The 15,821-nt window shown below is 42.0% G+C and overlaps 5 protein-coding genes across 5 annotated transcripts; 2 read left to right on the top strand and 3 right to left on the bottom strand.

The window, feature by feature from the left end:
* Nucleotides 1-383: 383 nt before the first annotated feature.
* On the bottom strand, nt 384-4,522 carry EAF02_011262 (uncharacterized protein). The gene is made up of 8 exons (XM_038907309.1): nt 4,043-4,522; nt 3,810-3,977; nt 3,418-3,750; nt 3,239-3,365; nt 3,111-3,149; nt 2,974-3,058; nt 2,878-2,923; nt 384-2,830 (listed from the first exon to the last, which is right to left on the bottom strand). Exons 1-8 carry the CDS (start codon nt 4,125-4,127, stop codon nt 843-845), a joined length of 2,871 nt encoding a protein of 956 aa, XP_038753053.1. The 5' UTR covers nt 4,128-4,522; the 3' UTR covers nt 384-842.
* A 260-nt stretch (nt 4,523-4,782) lies between these two features.
* On the top strand, nt 4,783-6,065 carry EAF02_011261 (uncharacterized protein; the record flags this gene model as incomplete). Its single annotated transcript, XM_038907308.1, has 2 exons — nt 4,783-4,872; nt 4,953-6,065. The coding sequence occupies 2 exons, from the start codon at nt 4,783-4,785 to the stop codon at nt 6,063-6,065; spliced, it is 1,203 nt and encodes a 400-aa protein (XP_038753052.1).
* Nucleotides 6,066-8,459: 2,394 nt separating this feature from the next.
* Nucleotides 8,460-8,918, bottom strand: EAF02_011260 (uncharacterized protein; the record flags this gene model as incomplete). Its single annotated transcript, XM_038907307.1, has 1 exon — nt 8,460-8,918. The coding sequence occupies one exon, from the start codon at nt 8,916-8,918 to the stop codon at nt 8,460-8,462; it is 459 nt and encodes a 152-aa protein (XP_038753051.1).
* Nucleotides 8,919-10,617: 1,699 nt separating this feature from the next.
* EAF02_011259 (uncharacterized protein) lies at nt 10,618-11,977 on the bottom strand (the record flags this gene model as incomplete). The annotated part of the gene is made up of 2 exons (XM_038907306.1): nt 10,618-11,721; nt 11,780-11,977. The coding sequence occupies 2 exons, from the start codon at nt 11,975-11,977 to the stop codon at nt 10,618-10,620; spliced, it is 1,302 nt and encodes a 433-aa protein (XP_038753050.1).
* A 2,018-nt stretch (nt 11,978-13,995) lies between these two features.
* On the top strand, nt 13,996-15,285 carry EAF02_011258 (uncharacterized protein; the record flags this gene model as incomplete). The annotated part of the gene is made up of 1 exon (XM_038907305.1): nt 13,996-15,285. One exon carries the CDS (start codon nt 13,996-13,998, stop codon nt 15,283-15,285), a length of 1,290 nt encoding a protein of 429 aa, XP_038753049.1.
* Nucleotides 15,286-15,821: the final 536 nt, after the last annotated feature.

The following is a 15,821-nucleotide window of genomic DNA, read 5'->3' as shown; positions in this document are numbered from 1 at the left end:
ATAGAAACCATTACTCAATCCTTATCTACTGCGCTATTGAGGATTCAAATATCTCGACCCCTCGTAGTTCGAGGCAGATAGATGAGGTAGATGAGAATTTCAAAGACATCGTGGGCTCTGAGATATTTCTCATTGATCACTTAGGCATTCTTTCCTTCCTTCATTCATTCATTCTTTCACCCATTCATATCTCGAATCAGTCGAGGTGGGAGAAGGACTTCATACGAATGATCCTATCAGCATCTAGGATATCGAAATGAACGCATTCGAGACTCTGTAACTTCCCGAATTAAGCGAAATGTCTATTCAGATTAGCGACTCGTGAGTAATGGTATAATATAACCTTGGAATGGCTAGACAACTAGACACAAAACAACTAGACAGCAAGAAATCCATTCATTTCTATAGAAGCTTTTTATTTATTGATTCATTCAAAAATCTCACTTCAACTCAACTCAACCCAACTTCACTAAATTCAAATAAACAAATATATACACCATCTCATCTTATCCCATCTCGTCTGCATTAAATCACCTTCCCTCTTCCTTCCTCCCAATTTACACTGGACTTTTTCCCGCTTCGTCCCACCTCACCCCTAATTACTTCAACACCATCTCGTAACGTATAGAATAGCACAGTTGGGTATTTATTTTCCGTTTTCCGTCCATGACATGACAATGATATGATGATGATATGTGATGACTAGGAATGAAAAGAAAATAATCCCACGAAAAAAGAGGGGAAATTAGAAAATAGAAGATAGAAGATATATTAAATGTGCACAAATGCACCTCCGTCCGTTCATTCATTCAATCATTCCCAAATTCATTCCAAATCCAAACCTAACCATAATATCTCGGCTCATCAAAAACATGATACCTATGTCCCCTCACCCCCTCTCCTCTAAATAATTGTGGGAATCTCTTTCCTTCACTCACATCCCCTTCATCCACTCTTCTGTTCCTCACCTCATCACTCTCTCCCTCTGGTTCTCCGACCAAAAATTTCCCCACTTGAATCTCCGTATCCGTAATCGTACTTCTGGAAACTCTTGCATATGCCGATCTTCTTAGCCCCTTATAAAGGATATATTCGCACCATCTGTCCCAATCACTTGGATCAATATCATGCATACCCGATCTTTCGGATACATAAGTATTGTAATTTCCTTCTAGAGGTTTGGTGACAAGGTAAGAGAGGAGGATAGATGGGTTTGTAGAAGCACCCATTAAGTCGGCCAAGTATTCGGATTGAAGTCTTCGATCTTCTGGGTCTTCTTCTTGACCTGAATGGAAGACGAAGACGTCTACTGGACTTCCGTATACGTCTAGGGTAGCAGCGATTGCGGGAGCTAATTCTCCTACAGGTGATGGGAGTAAGTGGTGGGTAGAATTGAGAATTGGAAATTTGGAGAGTAGTGCACAACCCCAAGTGTGTTTGTTAGGGCCTGGTCCGTAATCAACATACATGCCAAGATCTTCTGCGAGGAATTGAGTTGTATCACGGTTGCCCATGATAATACGTTGAAGATCCGATTCGAGAAGACCAATGACATCGATTTCCAATTCTTTGATTACATCTCTCATACGATATTCGGATGACCACATATCATTGTCTAGACTGAAGTGAATAGTCCAAATGCCTGCTGTGAAAATCTTCTCCTCTTTATGGTAAGGAACATAATCATACGTTGGGAAACGCATATATGCTGTTGAGATGGAAGTAAGTTGAAGAGCTGCAATTATATAGAGGTAGTATAAACGTTGCTTTCGTTGATTCAAGAAAGCATTGAATCGTTTTCGTTGTGCTGCAGGGGTGGATGAAAATGTAGCGAAAACACCACAACCAATCAGTAACATGGTGACAGTCATGACCCAGTCTGTGTGTTCTCTAACAAGAGGGCCACCTGGAACAAAGGCATAAGCCACCACCCAAACATGAAATAATACCATGAAGTTGTATACGAGGAAGCCAATTCCAAACGCTTTAGCTGGGCTCTTTCTGGCAGCTGATCCCAATAACGGAACAGATACAGCCATGAGATAGGCAGTCAAAACCAAGGCACCATAATACCCTTTCCAATGACTGTATAAGGTAAGCACGGCAGCACCTACGCAACCAACACCATATAATGTCCAGCTACGAGCCAGGGATTCATTGAATAATCCGAGAATGAGACCAACTCCCATTGCAGCAATGGTCCAGGCACCATGAGGGGCAGAAATTGGACCACGAACAGGATATCCTTCCCAGACCCAAAGAATCATTGTGCTAGAATCGGATAGCAAGGAATGTAAACCAAAGAAAAGACCTCCGATACCAAGGCCAGCAAGAAGTGATGGCCCTTCCTTACGGCCTTGAACTGAAAGTTGATCTCCAGTGATCAAACTTTGACTTGGTCGTGTGGATCGCAAAACAGCTAGAATGGCAATGATGAGACCATAACCATTTAAACCACCATTTTCAGCATGCGCAATAGGCAAGATAGGATTGTTGGTGTGGAATGCAAATTTGACAACACTTGATGCAATGAGACCAATGGTCCATGCTGAAATTTTCGATTCGAGACGACCTGGCTGCCCTGCTGATGCGTACCAAGTAGCTGCCCAAGATAAACATGACATCCAAAGGCCAAAGCCAACGACGAAAAGTCTAGGCGCTGGGCTCGTGATCTGATAGGCACATAAGCCAATCAAAGACATGAGATGACATGTCCGAAGATTTTTCACAACCAATGCTCGAACGGATCTAATCCCTAAGAACAATGGAGAAATGGTACACATAACCATAACTTCATAGCCTGAGATACCCATGTGCCAAAGAGGAAAGTCTGACAAAATTAGCGAGCTTCATCTCAGTCACTTTTGCGGTACTTACACCAGACGACTATGCCCAAAGAAGTCAACATTGACCAGAATACGAACTACATAAATCTCAGCAAAAGTCTCCGAGACAATGAAAATCGATACTTACGCCATTATAGACATCAGCTGCTGCATCGAAAGCTTCAGGCCATGAAAAAGATTGGCCAAATAGTTGACCAACTTCCTTTTCTTTTCTACTTACCGATTAGCTAAATGTTTTTTAGAAAGGAATTAGATATCACAAACTCTTTCTCAAAGACTTTATCAACCATCATCTTTTCTTTTCTAAATAATGATATTGATTTAGACGTGCTCATAATAATGTTACATTCAACAAAAATGTTATACACTATTTCGGAAGCCAGTGGACGTACCCCTTAGACTGACCCTTAACATCCTTCACAACCAATTCGAAAGTTTCAAAATCGAGAGCTGTAACAGCATCGAAAGCCACATCAAACAAAATCAAAGCCCATTCGAAGAAAGCGTATGCGGTGTATGCTAGATGTTCCATTAGTTGGGAATCTGATACCTGACTTGATAGTAATCTTACCCCCAGCGACTCTGTGAACTTTGTGTTGTATAAAAAAATAAACCAAAGGTACCAAAGTTCCAAAGAAAGATCCCGCGAGATATTTTCGATATTTAATAGCTCGTGCATTATCTGGGCTCAAAGCTAGACATCCTAAAGTCCATGGCAAAGTAGCCACCAAATATGAAATCATAAAAATGTCATGCCAATCGTGATCGTCCGTAGAGGTAACATAAGTCCAACCACCACATGTAAGAGTACGGAAAACGCCCGCGAAAGCAACGAACTTGGGTAACTTTGAATTGGGTCGTGCAGTGAGAAGGTACCATAATCCAACGAGAGCAAATCTAGGACCTGAAAGAGATGTTAAACAAGCTTCATATAGCTCCAATATCATGATCTCTGCCACATACCAGATGTAATAGCTATAAAGACCATAAAAAACGAACGTTCCGGGTATCGATCTCCAATTGTCGCGGAAACTGAAGGGAACCATTCATCTGGATAACCATAATATTCATTTTGAACGATTTTGTGATAATGGAGTGAAACTCCAACAATGAGTGCGCTGAGAAAGGCAGCTATTGATAGATTGTAAGTAACTTCAACATAAATAAGGTAAAACCAAAGATTCGTTTGCTCTTACCATATGCGACTGCGGTATGAGTCCATGACACCCATTTACCTGAGAAAGCGAGTACAGTGTCGCCGTCCTTAAATTTAGGTGCCATCTGTGATTCTAATCACTTTGTATATGAAATATTCACATCCAAATGAGTGTAGTCCGTAGCATCCGGAGAGATAAAAGAGGAAAGAGGGAAGAAAAAATTGAGATGGGATGGGATGGCAATCACAAATGGGGTTCAATGTAAGGTACAAGTGGGCACGCGTTTATTTGAGATGAGATGAGTTGTTGGAGACCAAGCCTTTTGAGATAGCCGTGAAAGCCGTGGGAGCCGTGAAAGTCATGCAATTCGTGCAATTCGTGCAAGTCGATTGATAATGGATTTTCCCCTCCAATAGACCTGGCCTGGGTGGACTTACAAGGTAAATTCTCAGCCTTCTCCGAAAGCTCCGTGACGTCTCGTGGGATTTTAAATTGTTAAGGTGGAACCTGTTCAAAAAGCTGTTCAATTCAAAAAAAAACTCGTGGCGCGCAGAGTTCAAAGTGTACCTGGGCTGGCTGGGTAAACACGACACGGATGATGGTAATCCTTGTTGGCCGGGGACTCGGACTTTTGATATTCCGTCTTTACCGACTAGGCTTAAATTGATCGGCATAATTTCTGCAATTATTCACCGCCCAAAGAATTTCTGAAGATTTCCCCGAAGGTAAAGAAAAGTCCAGAGAATCATCATAAAAATCAATATTCATATAATTCAAGAATGTCGGGCGCAAACGATAAAGCAAGATTTTATCTTGAACAAGGTGTTCCTCAATTGCAAGAATTGGAGCAAAAGAAAATATTTACAAAGGTTAGTTCTACTATTTCTCTACATTTTACATGTCGTTTTCATCTTATGCGATCAACTACTAACCAAAAAATTGTATTCAGGATGAAATTAAAACACTAGTCAAAAAGCGTTCCGATTTCGAACATAGAGTGTTAGTGAGAGGTTCAAAAGCCGTTGATTTTGCTCGATATGCCGCATGGGAAATGAGTCTTGAGGAACTTCGTCAAAAAAGATGTAAACGAATGCGCATAAAAGGAAGCTCATCGCATGCCGGTCAAGCACGTGTATTCGGTATATTTGATAGAGGTGTAAAGAAACATGCTGGGGACGTCGCACTATGGATGTCATATTTGGAATATACAAGGAAAGCCAAAGCGACGAAGAAATTCAAGACGGTGTTGACAGCGGCAATTCGATTACATCCTACCAAACCGGAATTGTGGCTGTATGCGGCCAAATGGGCGTTAGAATTAGATGCGGATATGAATGAGGCAAGAAGTTACATGCAGAGGGGAACTCGATTCTGTACTAGGAGTAAGGACTTATGGATCGAATATGCGAAATTGGAGATGATCTATTTGGCAAAGATTGCTATACGTAGGAGGATTCTTGGTCTGGACATTGATAGGACTATCGAAGCTCCGGGAGAAATCGAAGAAACACCGGAAGAATCTGGATTCACAACCTCGCAGGATATGATCGCAATTCCAGATTTCAAGGATAACACAATGCAACCAAGCATGATGGCAAGAGTAGGAGTAGATTCCGAAGCCGCTAAAGATCCAATGACTACACCAGCTCTCAATGGCGCAATTCCGCTCGCTATCTTTGATGTCGCTAAAAAGCAAGCGTTCTATTCATCAGCCGCAGCAGAAGGATTCTTCGACATGTTCGCAGCATTCACTCAAGTAAAATGTCTTCCTAAAATCCTTCAACATGTTTTGGACAGTATGTTGGAATCATATCCTAAGGATCCCGCAACATGCAATTGTTATATCCGTCAACCATTAATCGGCATCGATCACACCTCTCCCGAATTTGCAGTCGCCATTGGATCTGCACTAAATCGTCTTAAGGAATCCTTGGAGAATACTAATGATAAAACCCAATTGTCACTCAAGACAAGAGCATGGATTGAGGCAATCATAGCATTACCAGAATTAGATTCAGGTATTCAAACGGTTTTGCAACACACACTCCGAAAGCTGGAATAACTGCAGCATGAATAAGGGGGCAGAGGATTCGAGCGCAGTACGTACACATTTAAGCGAATTTGGAGACGTAGACGTGGGAAATGTCTGAATTCTCGTTCGATGATGAAAGCGGGATCTCACACCGGTGGCAGTAAATAAACCTCTACAATCTTTGACTCCCCATCCATGAGATAAGGAAGGTTAGAGATACAGCAGAAGCAATAATCTAGACCTTGTGCATAATAATGTAAAGAGAAAAGTTTCAAATGGCGTTGGGCTTGGGCGGGAGTATAGGACGCGGGCTCTTCATGAGATACTCAATATCGAGAAGAAAAAGTACTACTCGATACCAAGAATCTATCAATTACTTTAATCATTTTCGAACCTGGATGAATGTGATTTTTGAACAGAGGTTGGTAGTTATCTATTTTCTTATATTGTTTACTCCATAGTTCAACCGTATGTGGACATAACCCACCTATCTCAAAGTTGAGACGAGAAGTTTTGCATTATTACTCTGGTAGTCTAGGTACCCTCCTTCTCGATGATTAGGAAAGTCATCCACTCATCTATCAAACTATTCCCATACATACATACATACATACATACATACATACATACATACATACATACATAAATCCATAAATTCATAAATCCATAAATTCATAAATCCATAAATTCATAAATCCAAATAAGTAGGATGATCGAGAATGATCAATAGATAGGTAGTCAAATCAGTCAACTCCCTCCCTCAATTTTCTTTCACTATATCTCTAGATAATCTTACCTATGTATCTATCTCTACAGTTCATCCCCAAACTTACTCGGAAAGACGAATAAATAGCTCGCTTCTGATACATTATATTTTTTTATCATCTCTATATTATCATCTCTATATACCTATATAGATAGATAGGTATCTAATCATTCCATCTCACCTCATCTCATCTCCTATTACAAATCATACTTCAATCAATCAATCAATTAATCAATCATCCCATCCCATTCCATTTCATTCCATCCCATCCCATCCCATTCCATCCCATCCCATCCCATCCATCCTATCCTATCCTATCCTATTCCATCCCATCCCATTCCCAATCTTATCTACCTTACCCATATCATACAAAAAACTACCCACCAATCTATATAAATGGTATATATACACACATAGATAGATATATATCATAACCTCTACAAGCAAGTAATTACCTAGAAATCCTCCCCCTCTTCCTATCACATTCTCAATACTTTTTAAAACCTAAATTTTGAAGTGGAGGGGGGGTGTGGGAATTGTATGGAGCTTGGAGCTTGGGGGTGGTGTTTAGATGTTTAGGTATGTATGTATATATACATCTATTTGTGGAATAATAGAATATATTTATTTGTTTATTTATCTATCTATTCATATATCCATCCATCCCTTCATCCCCTCCTCACTAATCAAACTCACACCTAATAAATTTCTCCATCTCCATATTTTGCTAAAACCCTAGGCTTCTATTCTAGATCGTTAAATATATCATGAATAGTATTCATATCAGTAGATGATTCGAGTTATTCAATACAAAATTAGTAATCAATGGTTTATTTATTTATTTATATATTCAGCATACCTAATCAAACGAGAATACAAGAATGGGATAGAGCGGAATGCATGATAGAAGTTTTCACAGGAGGATATAGGTATGCACTGAGGATTGAGAATACAATGAATATATCATTTTAATTTATCTGGGTGTTTGTATTCTTATCTGTATCTGTATCTGTATCTGTATCTGTATGTATGTATATATATCTGAACCCATTTCAAATTCCCTATTTGCATCCCCATCTAGAAGAAGAAAAATCCCCAAAACGCCATTCAACATCATGCGTAAGAAGCGAAATGTCGAAATGCGTCTGCAACTCTACGGTTTCTCCCATCTATCTATCTTTCTTTCTTTGCTTCTTGCCTTCAAACACTCTGGAAACAATCTGATGGAGTGAATAGGTGGAGATGGTAGATATCTAGTATGGAAGAGTAGAATAGAAGCACAACTCATACGTCCATACCATACCATATCATGAAAGAAGAAGATAAAAAAGATGATCCAAAGACAATCAAGATCAAAACCCCATTTTCCCTAGGGAGAAAATGTGATGAATAAATGAGTGAATGAGTGAGTAAATGAATGAATGAATGAATGAATGGCCGCCTCCAACCTCTTCGTTTCCGCCTCGAGGTCTTTTGTGTGGGTGTTGAAGTGATACTGCTACATATCACACCGATCGCCTGATATCTATCTTTCAAGCATCAGTTTTCTCCAGGAGATGCCTATCTTCTGGCAAGCACCCAACATCCAGCATCCAACATCCGTCACTCCATCCATCCCCACCATATCCCATGAATATACCTCAGCAAGTATTCACTCCTCAAACCAACCACCCATTAACAGGTGGATAAACCTGTTCCTCCCAGATCCTCCCCTCCTCTACACGTCCCTCACCCACTACCCCCCTCCTCTCCCTCGCCCTCACAATACTCTTCAAAATCCTCTCGCGATCCCCCTTACTCGCCGCAATGCGCGCCGAAATCGACACATGCGCTCGCTCCCCCATCGCTCCCGTTCCGAATCCTCTCACCCCAAGCATCTCCATCGTTGCGGTTGCGATTCCATCCCGTTTTCCGTGCGTGAAATATCCGTTTCCATGCACATCATACCTGTTTCGAGCGTTTCCGCGCACGCCCTCGGAGCTCGCAAAGGCTTTGACGCTGGAGGTTTGGTGGTAGAGGTTCTTGGCCGTGCTTTGGAAGTGGGTTTTGGAGAGGATGGATTGGTTGTAGCGGAGGAGGTGACGGGCGATGACGGGAAGGGTTTCGGGGGCGGACATGTTGGTGGGTTGTTTGTTGCGTGAAGTTGTATTTGAGGGGATAGTATGAAGGGAGTGATATACTTCAAGTGAGTTGAACGAGAAATAGATATTCGGTATTCGAAGGGCTCAATGAAGAGATCTCCTTTTGACGACGAGTTGGTTGAGTTGATCGACTTGCTTGCTTTCAGTATAATCCGTAGAGAAACCTCTCTTCTATAAATCTGTACGATCTTGAGAATTCTTGACTCCGGAACTCAAAGTAGAAATAGCAACTCCGTTCCTGAACAGGAAATGCGGGTTTGGATGCGAGTATCAAGTGATATTCACGTGAGGAATATCTGCGGGGAAATAAGGTTAATCGTTGATGATGATGATGATATGATAACGATAATGTGACGTGATATGATCTGATGTAACGTGAACACTGAACACCAATAAAAGACGACGATAAAAGCTATCAAACAATGAGATGAATCGAAAATCCTCCTGGGACTATTTGTCGATATATATAATCTCTCCAAGCACAAAACCAAGAAAGATGAACACGGAGGTAATTAAACAACGATAAAGTATGATAAATAAATAAGAAATCCTTCTGCTACCCGGAAACCCCGTCGAATATTTATCCTCCAACCCATCAGCTGCCCACCTCATCCCTTTCTCCATCCTATCCCATCCCGTCCCGTCACCAAAGGTTACACCTTCCTTCCATCCGTCCAGCCCGCCAAGCGCCCACCAAGTTCCACCCGCTGAAACCATACTCCACCCATGCGATACAACCATAACCTGCGCGCCGACTCGATAGAGAAATACTCCAGAGAAACGCCGGAGAGACTGCAGTACTGCCTGCACACACACACACACCCATTCGAAAATGCGTACATACAAACTGCCAAACATCTTGGCCCACCCAAGCTTCTGGGCATTTAAGATTCCCTCACTACGCCCAGCAAATCACATGTGTCAAATATGTGACTTGGCTTCCAAAGTGGATTCGATCAAGATAAAACTCGAGAAAGTTAAAGGTTCCATTCGCACGCTAATACCTTATCTGTTTGGATAAATGGATAAATTTAGATTTCTCGCTTGGCATCTTCAGATCAGCACGGCTGCTTCCGTTTGTATCAATTCGAGGGGGAAATCCCTTTTGGTGGGGGTGTTTTGAGGGAATATGTGGATTGCGAGCATGGAGAATCATAGAAACATCACGGGGTTAGATGAGAGATTGCTTGATACTCCAAGAACTCGGACACAAACAAGGTATCATGAAGGGCTAGACTTGATGCGAATAGCCCCATTGTATCCAATTAGTACGTTTAAGAGGAAGAACAAGAAGACTACCCAAGTGTTCTCTTCATCAATATGTGACTTTCCAAGACTATCATTGCATTGTGAAATGGTATCCTGTTATTAAGAAATCTATAAGCTTTCCTTCCCAATACACCCACTAGATTTCCAAGAGCTCATATCATAGCTCAACTGTCTCAAATCTCATCTCCATCATGCAAACAAAAATTCCCAACCCAAAGTTGCTCAAAAAGATACTTCAACTCCTCATTTGAATATAAAGTCGACGTGAAACGCCAGAAGAAATAGATCATGGTCGTAAGGAATTCGTATCGTCCAGTGGCATGGTGTGGAGAAAATAAAAAAAATGGTAAAGGGCCGAAGAGAACAAGAAGAATTGAAGTTTTGAATATCAAGTGCTTTTTCATCATCATCTTCCCGAGATCTTCGCCGCTCCTGCAGACCATAAACCCTTTGTCGTTTCAGCAATTTTCATAGTCTGCGCCTCGATTTGTGCTTCTGTTTGACCTTGACCAGAACTTCTCTCTATAGCTCTCATAAACTTTTCACGCTCATCATTATTTGTACCTGCTGTACCATATCCTGAATCAACATCCATAGCATTATCTCCATCTCCATCTCCAGGTCCCATTCCACCCAAGCCAGAATCTTTACTGTTGTGATTCAAAGGTCTGGCTCCACGATCGGGCTCCATAGATTTTGAACCGTCCATCATGCCAGCTTGACCTTCGCGGAGTTTATTAATGGCGCGCACAGTATCAATGGCAGCATGAAGAGTACGCCTGGCATTGAAGTTCTTCTTAACAATCGGAAGTAAATCGCTACCTTTACCATCTTTTGATACTGATTCACCAGTGACGAAAGGGTGTGACAATGCTTCGTGGGCCGTCATTCTTTGGGTAGGGTCTATTGTAAGGCATTTCTTGATAAACTCTCGAGCTCCTCGACTGACACCTCGCCAGTATTCTATGGGTGTAAAGCTATAGTCTGCGATGAGAATCGCTTGCATTTCCTCCAAATTAGAATCTCTGTCGAAAGGCGTGTATCCACATAGTAAGAAATATGTAATGACACCAATTGCCCAAATATCGACTGGTTTTCCGTGTCCTGTCTTCTTAAAGATTTCGGGGGCCATGTAACCTGGTGTACCGCACGTCGTGGTTAAAACGTGAAATTGCTCTTCGTCCATTATTCTGCTCAAGCCAAAATCTGCAATCAACAAATCCGCATTATCTTCTGGGGTTCGAAACAATAGATTCTCGGGTTTAAGATCTCGATGAACGATGCCATGATCGTGTAGGTATGCCACCGCGGAAAGTGTTGCTCTGATAAGGTCTGCAGCGTCGGATTCAAAGTAAGAACCTTTTCGACAAATGCGATCAAACAATTCTCCACCAAGTGCCAAATCAGTAACCAGATATAAATTATTGAGGGTTTCGAAGTAATCGACTAAAGTGAGGATGTTTTGATGTCCCATGGAAACACGTTTGAGTACAGCGATTTCATTACGAATCTACAATCAGGAGGTGTCAGCAAACATGATTAATATGAGAGGAATGAAAAGATCTTACCATGTGTTCTCTTCCCGCCATCAATCGTTTATTAATGACTTTTGCAGCATAATATCTTCCTGTATCAACGTGGACACATTCTTTGACGACCGAGTAAGACCCTGCGCCCAACGTTTTTCCAGTCTTGTACCGACATGCTTGAATTTGAGGTTGCGGCGCTCCTGAGCGAGAACCCCCCTGGGGATTCGAAGAGCTCATCTTGTTGTGCGAAGGCAGAATGGAGTATTAGATGAGGTATATTATTAAAAAGTGCGCACGACAATCAAGAAAGTGATGATGAGCCACTCTGCACGGATGATTCTCGGAGAGATTGATAAGTAGATTTGAAGGGTTGGTGGAAGTTTAAGTTGTTAGTTGTTATGGTGTTCTGGTGTTCCAGAATCAAAAAGGATGGTCTTTCAGGTATTGCGGTCAGATTGCGGGGCAATGGATGAACAGTGATTAGGTAGTTGGGTACACCAGTACCTATTTTAGGCTTAGTAAGCTCGAGGTCAGCTCACCAATCGTTAGCTGAAATCACCTGCATTACCTACCTGCATTCACCAACGGCCAAAGAGTCCAGCATTCACGTGCACAAAGTCAAGTGAGCTCAAGCCTTCAAGGGATCATGTACATGTACGACTAGAAATGAATACGAACCCTTTCATCTTGATGCGAAGGTTTACGAGTAAAATAAGAGATTGAAGGGTTACTGGTGTACCTAGTATTCACATGATTTCTGGTCAGATTAATTGAAATGATGTTCTGTGATAATCGCAAATACTTACTTGAATGTATGTGGCTCACCAAAATTCCCATTGCTGATCACTAGTTTTACTTTCCGAAGATTTGGCTGGCGGTCAAGGAAGGCTGCTTACTTTTGCTTACTTTGCTTGGGCTTGGGTATGGGAGTATGGAGTATGGAGTATGGAGTACAGAGTCATATGAAGGATGAAGTGAAGGTTGAAGTGAAGACTGATATAATACCTACCTAGGTACCGTAGACTTTAGTTCAGCTAATAAAAGACCCCAAAGCTCAGCCATATATATGTAAACCAAACCTGGACCCTGATAGTGGGTGTCACGATGATCTTATTGGTCATAATGATGTAAAGGTCTATTTTAAGATTGGTGAGAGTACTGGTAAGGGTGTTGGTGAGGGTATTGGTGAGGGTAATGGTAATACATATATTGGTTTGTTGTGAGTTGGGGAAATGGCTAGATCAATGGAATCTTTCTAATAGAGTACTAGGTAGGTTCGAGGTAGGTTCGAGGTAGGTACCTAGGGTTTTTTTACTTCTCACTTCACACTTCACACTTCACTTGACACTTCACTCCCACCAAATACGAGTACGATCCACTAGAGATCTCGTATCTTTCTTCACTACCTCCTCTAGTACACAGTCTACATCCACACACTCGACCATACCAATACTCATACCATCACTGTTACCATTCAATTCTTCAAACTTCAAAGTAGCCACCACCCTCCTCTCATTATCAAACTCAATTCATTCATCTCATTAAAAATCTTCCCATGCGTTCTGTTCCTGAACCTTGCTATCGGTACTTAATCCGAACCTTCAGTCCTTACTCTTTCATGGATACCGATGGATGGATGTATCTATCAATCAAACCTTGATCCAACATTTCATGCTTCTTGCTTCTAGCTTTTTTCTCAACACCAACCTTCTCCATTCTAAAACAGGTTCCAGAAGATTGATTCCGCACTCTATCTCATACATTTTCATCCATTGCCCTTCATTTAACAGCATAATTAATCTACACGTGATACAATTGTCTCCATTTAATTACTCCACAGCAAAAGACGCGTCGTCACAGATATATCATCTCAAAATTCTACCGAATGTGATCTTCCAAAACCTAAATCGTGCTGCTGGGACTGCGCCTTGTCAACAGTACAAATCCACAAAAAATCGTAAGTCTCGACTAGGATATCATCTTGTGTTGTCATTAATGTGTATGGCGTTGAAATTCACTTAATTATGTTGTCCTGCCCCGGCCGCGCCGTTTCTTTTTTCTCTTCTTCTTCTCCTTCTCCTCCTCCTTCAGCTCCTATTTATTTGTTTCAAGTATACCCTCGCTTTGTACATTGACTTTCTCTCTTGTTTTTATTTAATTTTCTTTCGTGTACCAAGGAAATCTTCTTAAGCAAGAGACCCGCGCAAAGAAACTGTGGAAATTAGTAATCAGTCGTGCATTTACCGTCAAGAGAGATGGACGACTATGGCGTGGGATCTAGTGGAAGTAGTGGTACCCCAGGACGCCAAGCTGGAGCCCAAGGAAGCTATGACAGTTCCGGTAGCTATGGATCAAGTGGGAGTCAAACAGCACAAGGTCAATACAATGCTCAGACAACCGCATATCAATCCGCATATACATCTGCAGCTACTCCAACAACTACCTCTAACAGTCAGAGTCAAACAAACTCCGCATTCCCAACGTCTACTTCTTCATCAAGTGGACTATCATCAACGGAACGAACAGCAATAATAGCAGGTGTTCTTGGTGGTGTCGGAGCATTATTGATCATATCTCTCATTGCTATCTATCTACTGCAAAGGAGGAAGACTAAGAAGGCTGCTGGTCGCAAAGGAGTTACTCAGCAAGTATCTTACAATGGATTAAACTCTTCATTTGCTGGTGTACCTTTTATCAAAAGGAACAGTCAAGGGAGTGATAGTGAAATATCTCGACCACCAATGGTCGCCGACACTTCATACCAAGGAGCATATATGAGAGGCGGACAGTCCAGCTATCCTGACCTTTCCAGTGATATGGAAACAGACAGATTCCTACCAAATGATGAGGAAACCCAACAGAGAATGGCCGGTGGAGGAAATGGATATCACTCACCACCTAATCACCTTGGCTCTCCAACACAAGATCCATTCACAGATCAAAACCGCCTATCTCAGCTGACACAAAACCGCCTATCTCAGTTGTCACAAAATCGCCTCTCTCAGTTGTCACAAAATGTTGGGTCTCCTCCCAGACCAGGACCATTAGTCAGACATGATACCATGGGTTTTCCTCTCGACGACGATGACACTTCATACATTGGACCAGATGGTGAACAACACCGCCTCTCCAGAATAATGCACAGCCCCCGCACCTCCATTCTCGAACCGACCATTATAGCTCCCGCCCCCATACGCCCCACAGTTTCCCACGAGAATCTCGAGCGAGGCCTCAATGGAAGCCAGGATCTCTATCAAAATCGGGTCGTTCCCCAACATCTTGATTCTCTCACATCAAATTATGATACGCCATACGACGTCGAAAATGAAAACGATACAGTCCCACCTATGTATGGAGGTGTCCAGAGTCTGTCTCCAGCTCCTATAGAATCAGGAACATGGATCGCCGCACGCAATCCACACTTAGCTGCTGCTTTCAGTAATGATATGCATAGAAATTCGAGCACGAGGACTCAGAGTAGTTTTGCACCTAGTGTGATAAGTGATACGGAGTTGGATAGATTGGGAGTGGGACAGAGATTGTGAGAAGGGGGAAGTGAAAAATCAAAGTGAAAGTGAAAGTGGTAGTTGAATGAGAATGAGAATGAGAATATGAATTTCATTTGTAGGATCAGTGTGACGGGGGGCATTGGATTGGGTCGTGGAAAGAAGTAATGTTGATGTTTGATTGGATAAGATGGGATAGTATTGAATGGTACTGAATGAAAGTGTAGGAAGGGAGGGAGGGAGTGGGCACTTGAATTGGCGTTTTGGGAAAACAGCATATGATATCCTGGTCCGGTCAGTGAATAATGAGTTGTTAGTATAGCAGTCAATTGATTTTATTATAATTGCCTTGACTTCTTTTTAATTTATTTGTGATTTGTATTGGGGGTGGGAGGATGGGGAGATGGGAGATGGGAGATGGGAGATGGGAGATGGGAGATGGGAGATGGGTTGAATCTTCTTCCCCGGGGTCCTTGCGATTTGGGGTTTAGACTGCGGGCTACAGGCTGCAGGCTGCTGTGCTTTGGGGTGATATTGTTGTTGTGATTGTTTGGATTGTTATTGTTGTTGTTTGG

The sequence above is a fragment of the Botrytis sinoallii genome (assembly GCF_014898435.1).
Source record: "Botrytis sinoallii strain Bc 23 chromosome Unknown BSIN_030, whole genome shotgun sequence".
Classification (NCBI taxonomy): domain Eukaryota; kingdom Fungi; phylum Ascomycota; class Leotiomycetes; order Helotiales; family Sclerotiniaceae; genus Botrytis; species Botrytis sinoallii.
This window is presented reverse-complemented; position numbering and strand designations above follow the sequence as displayed.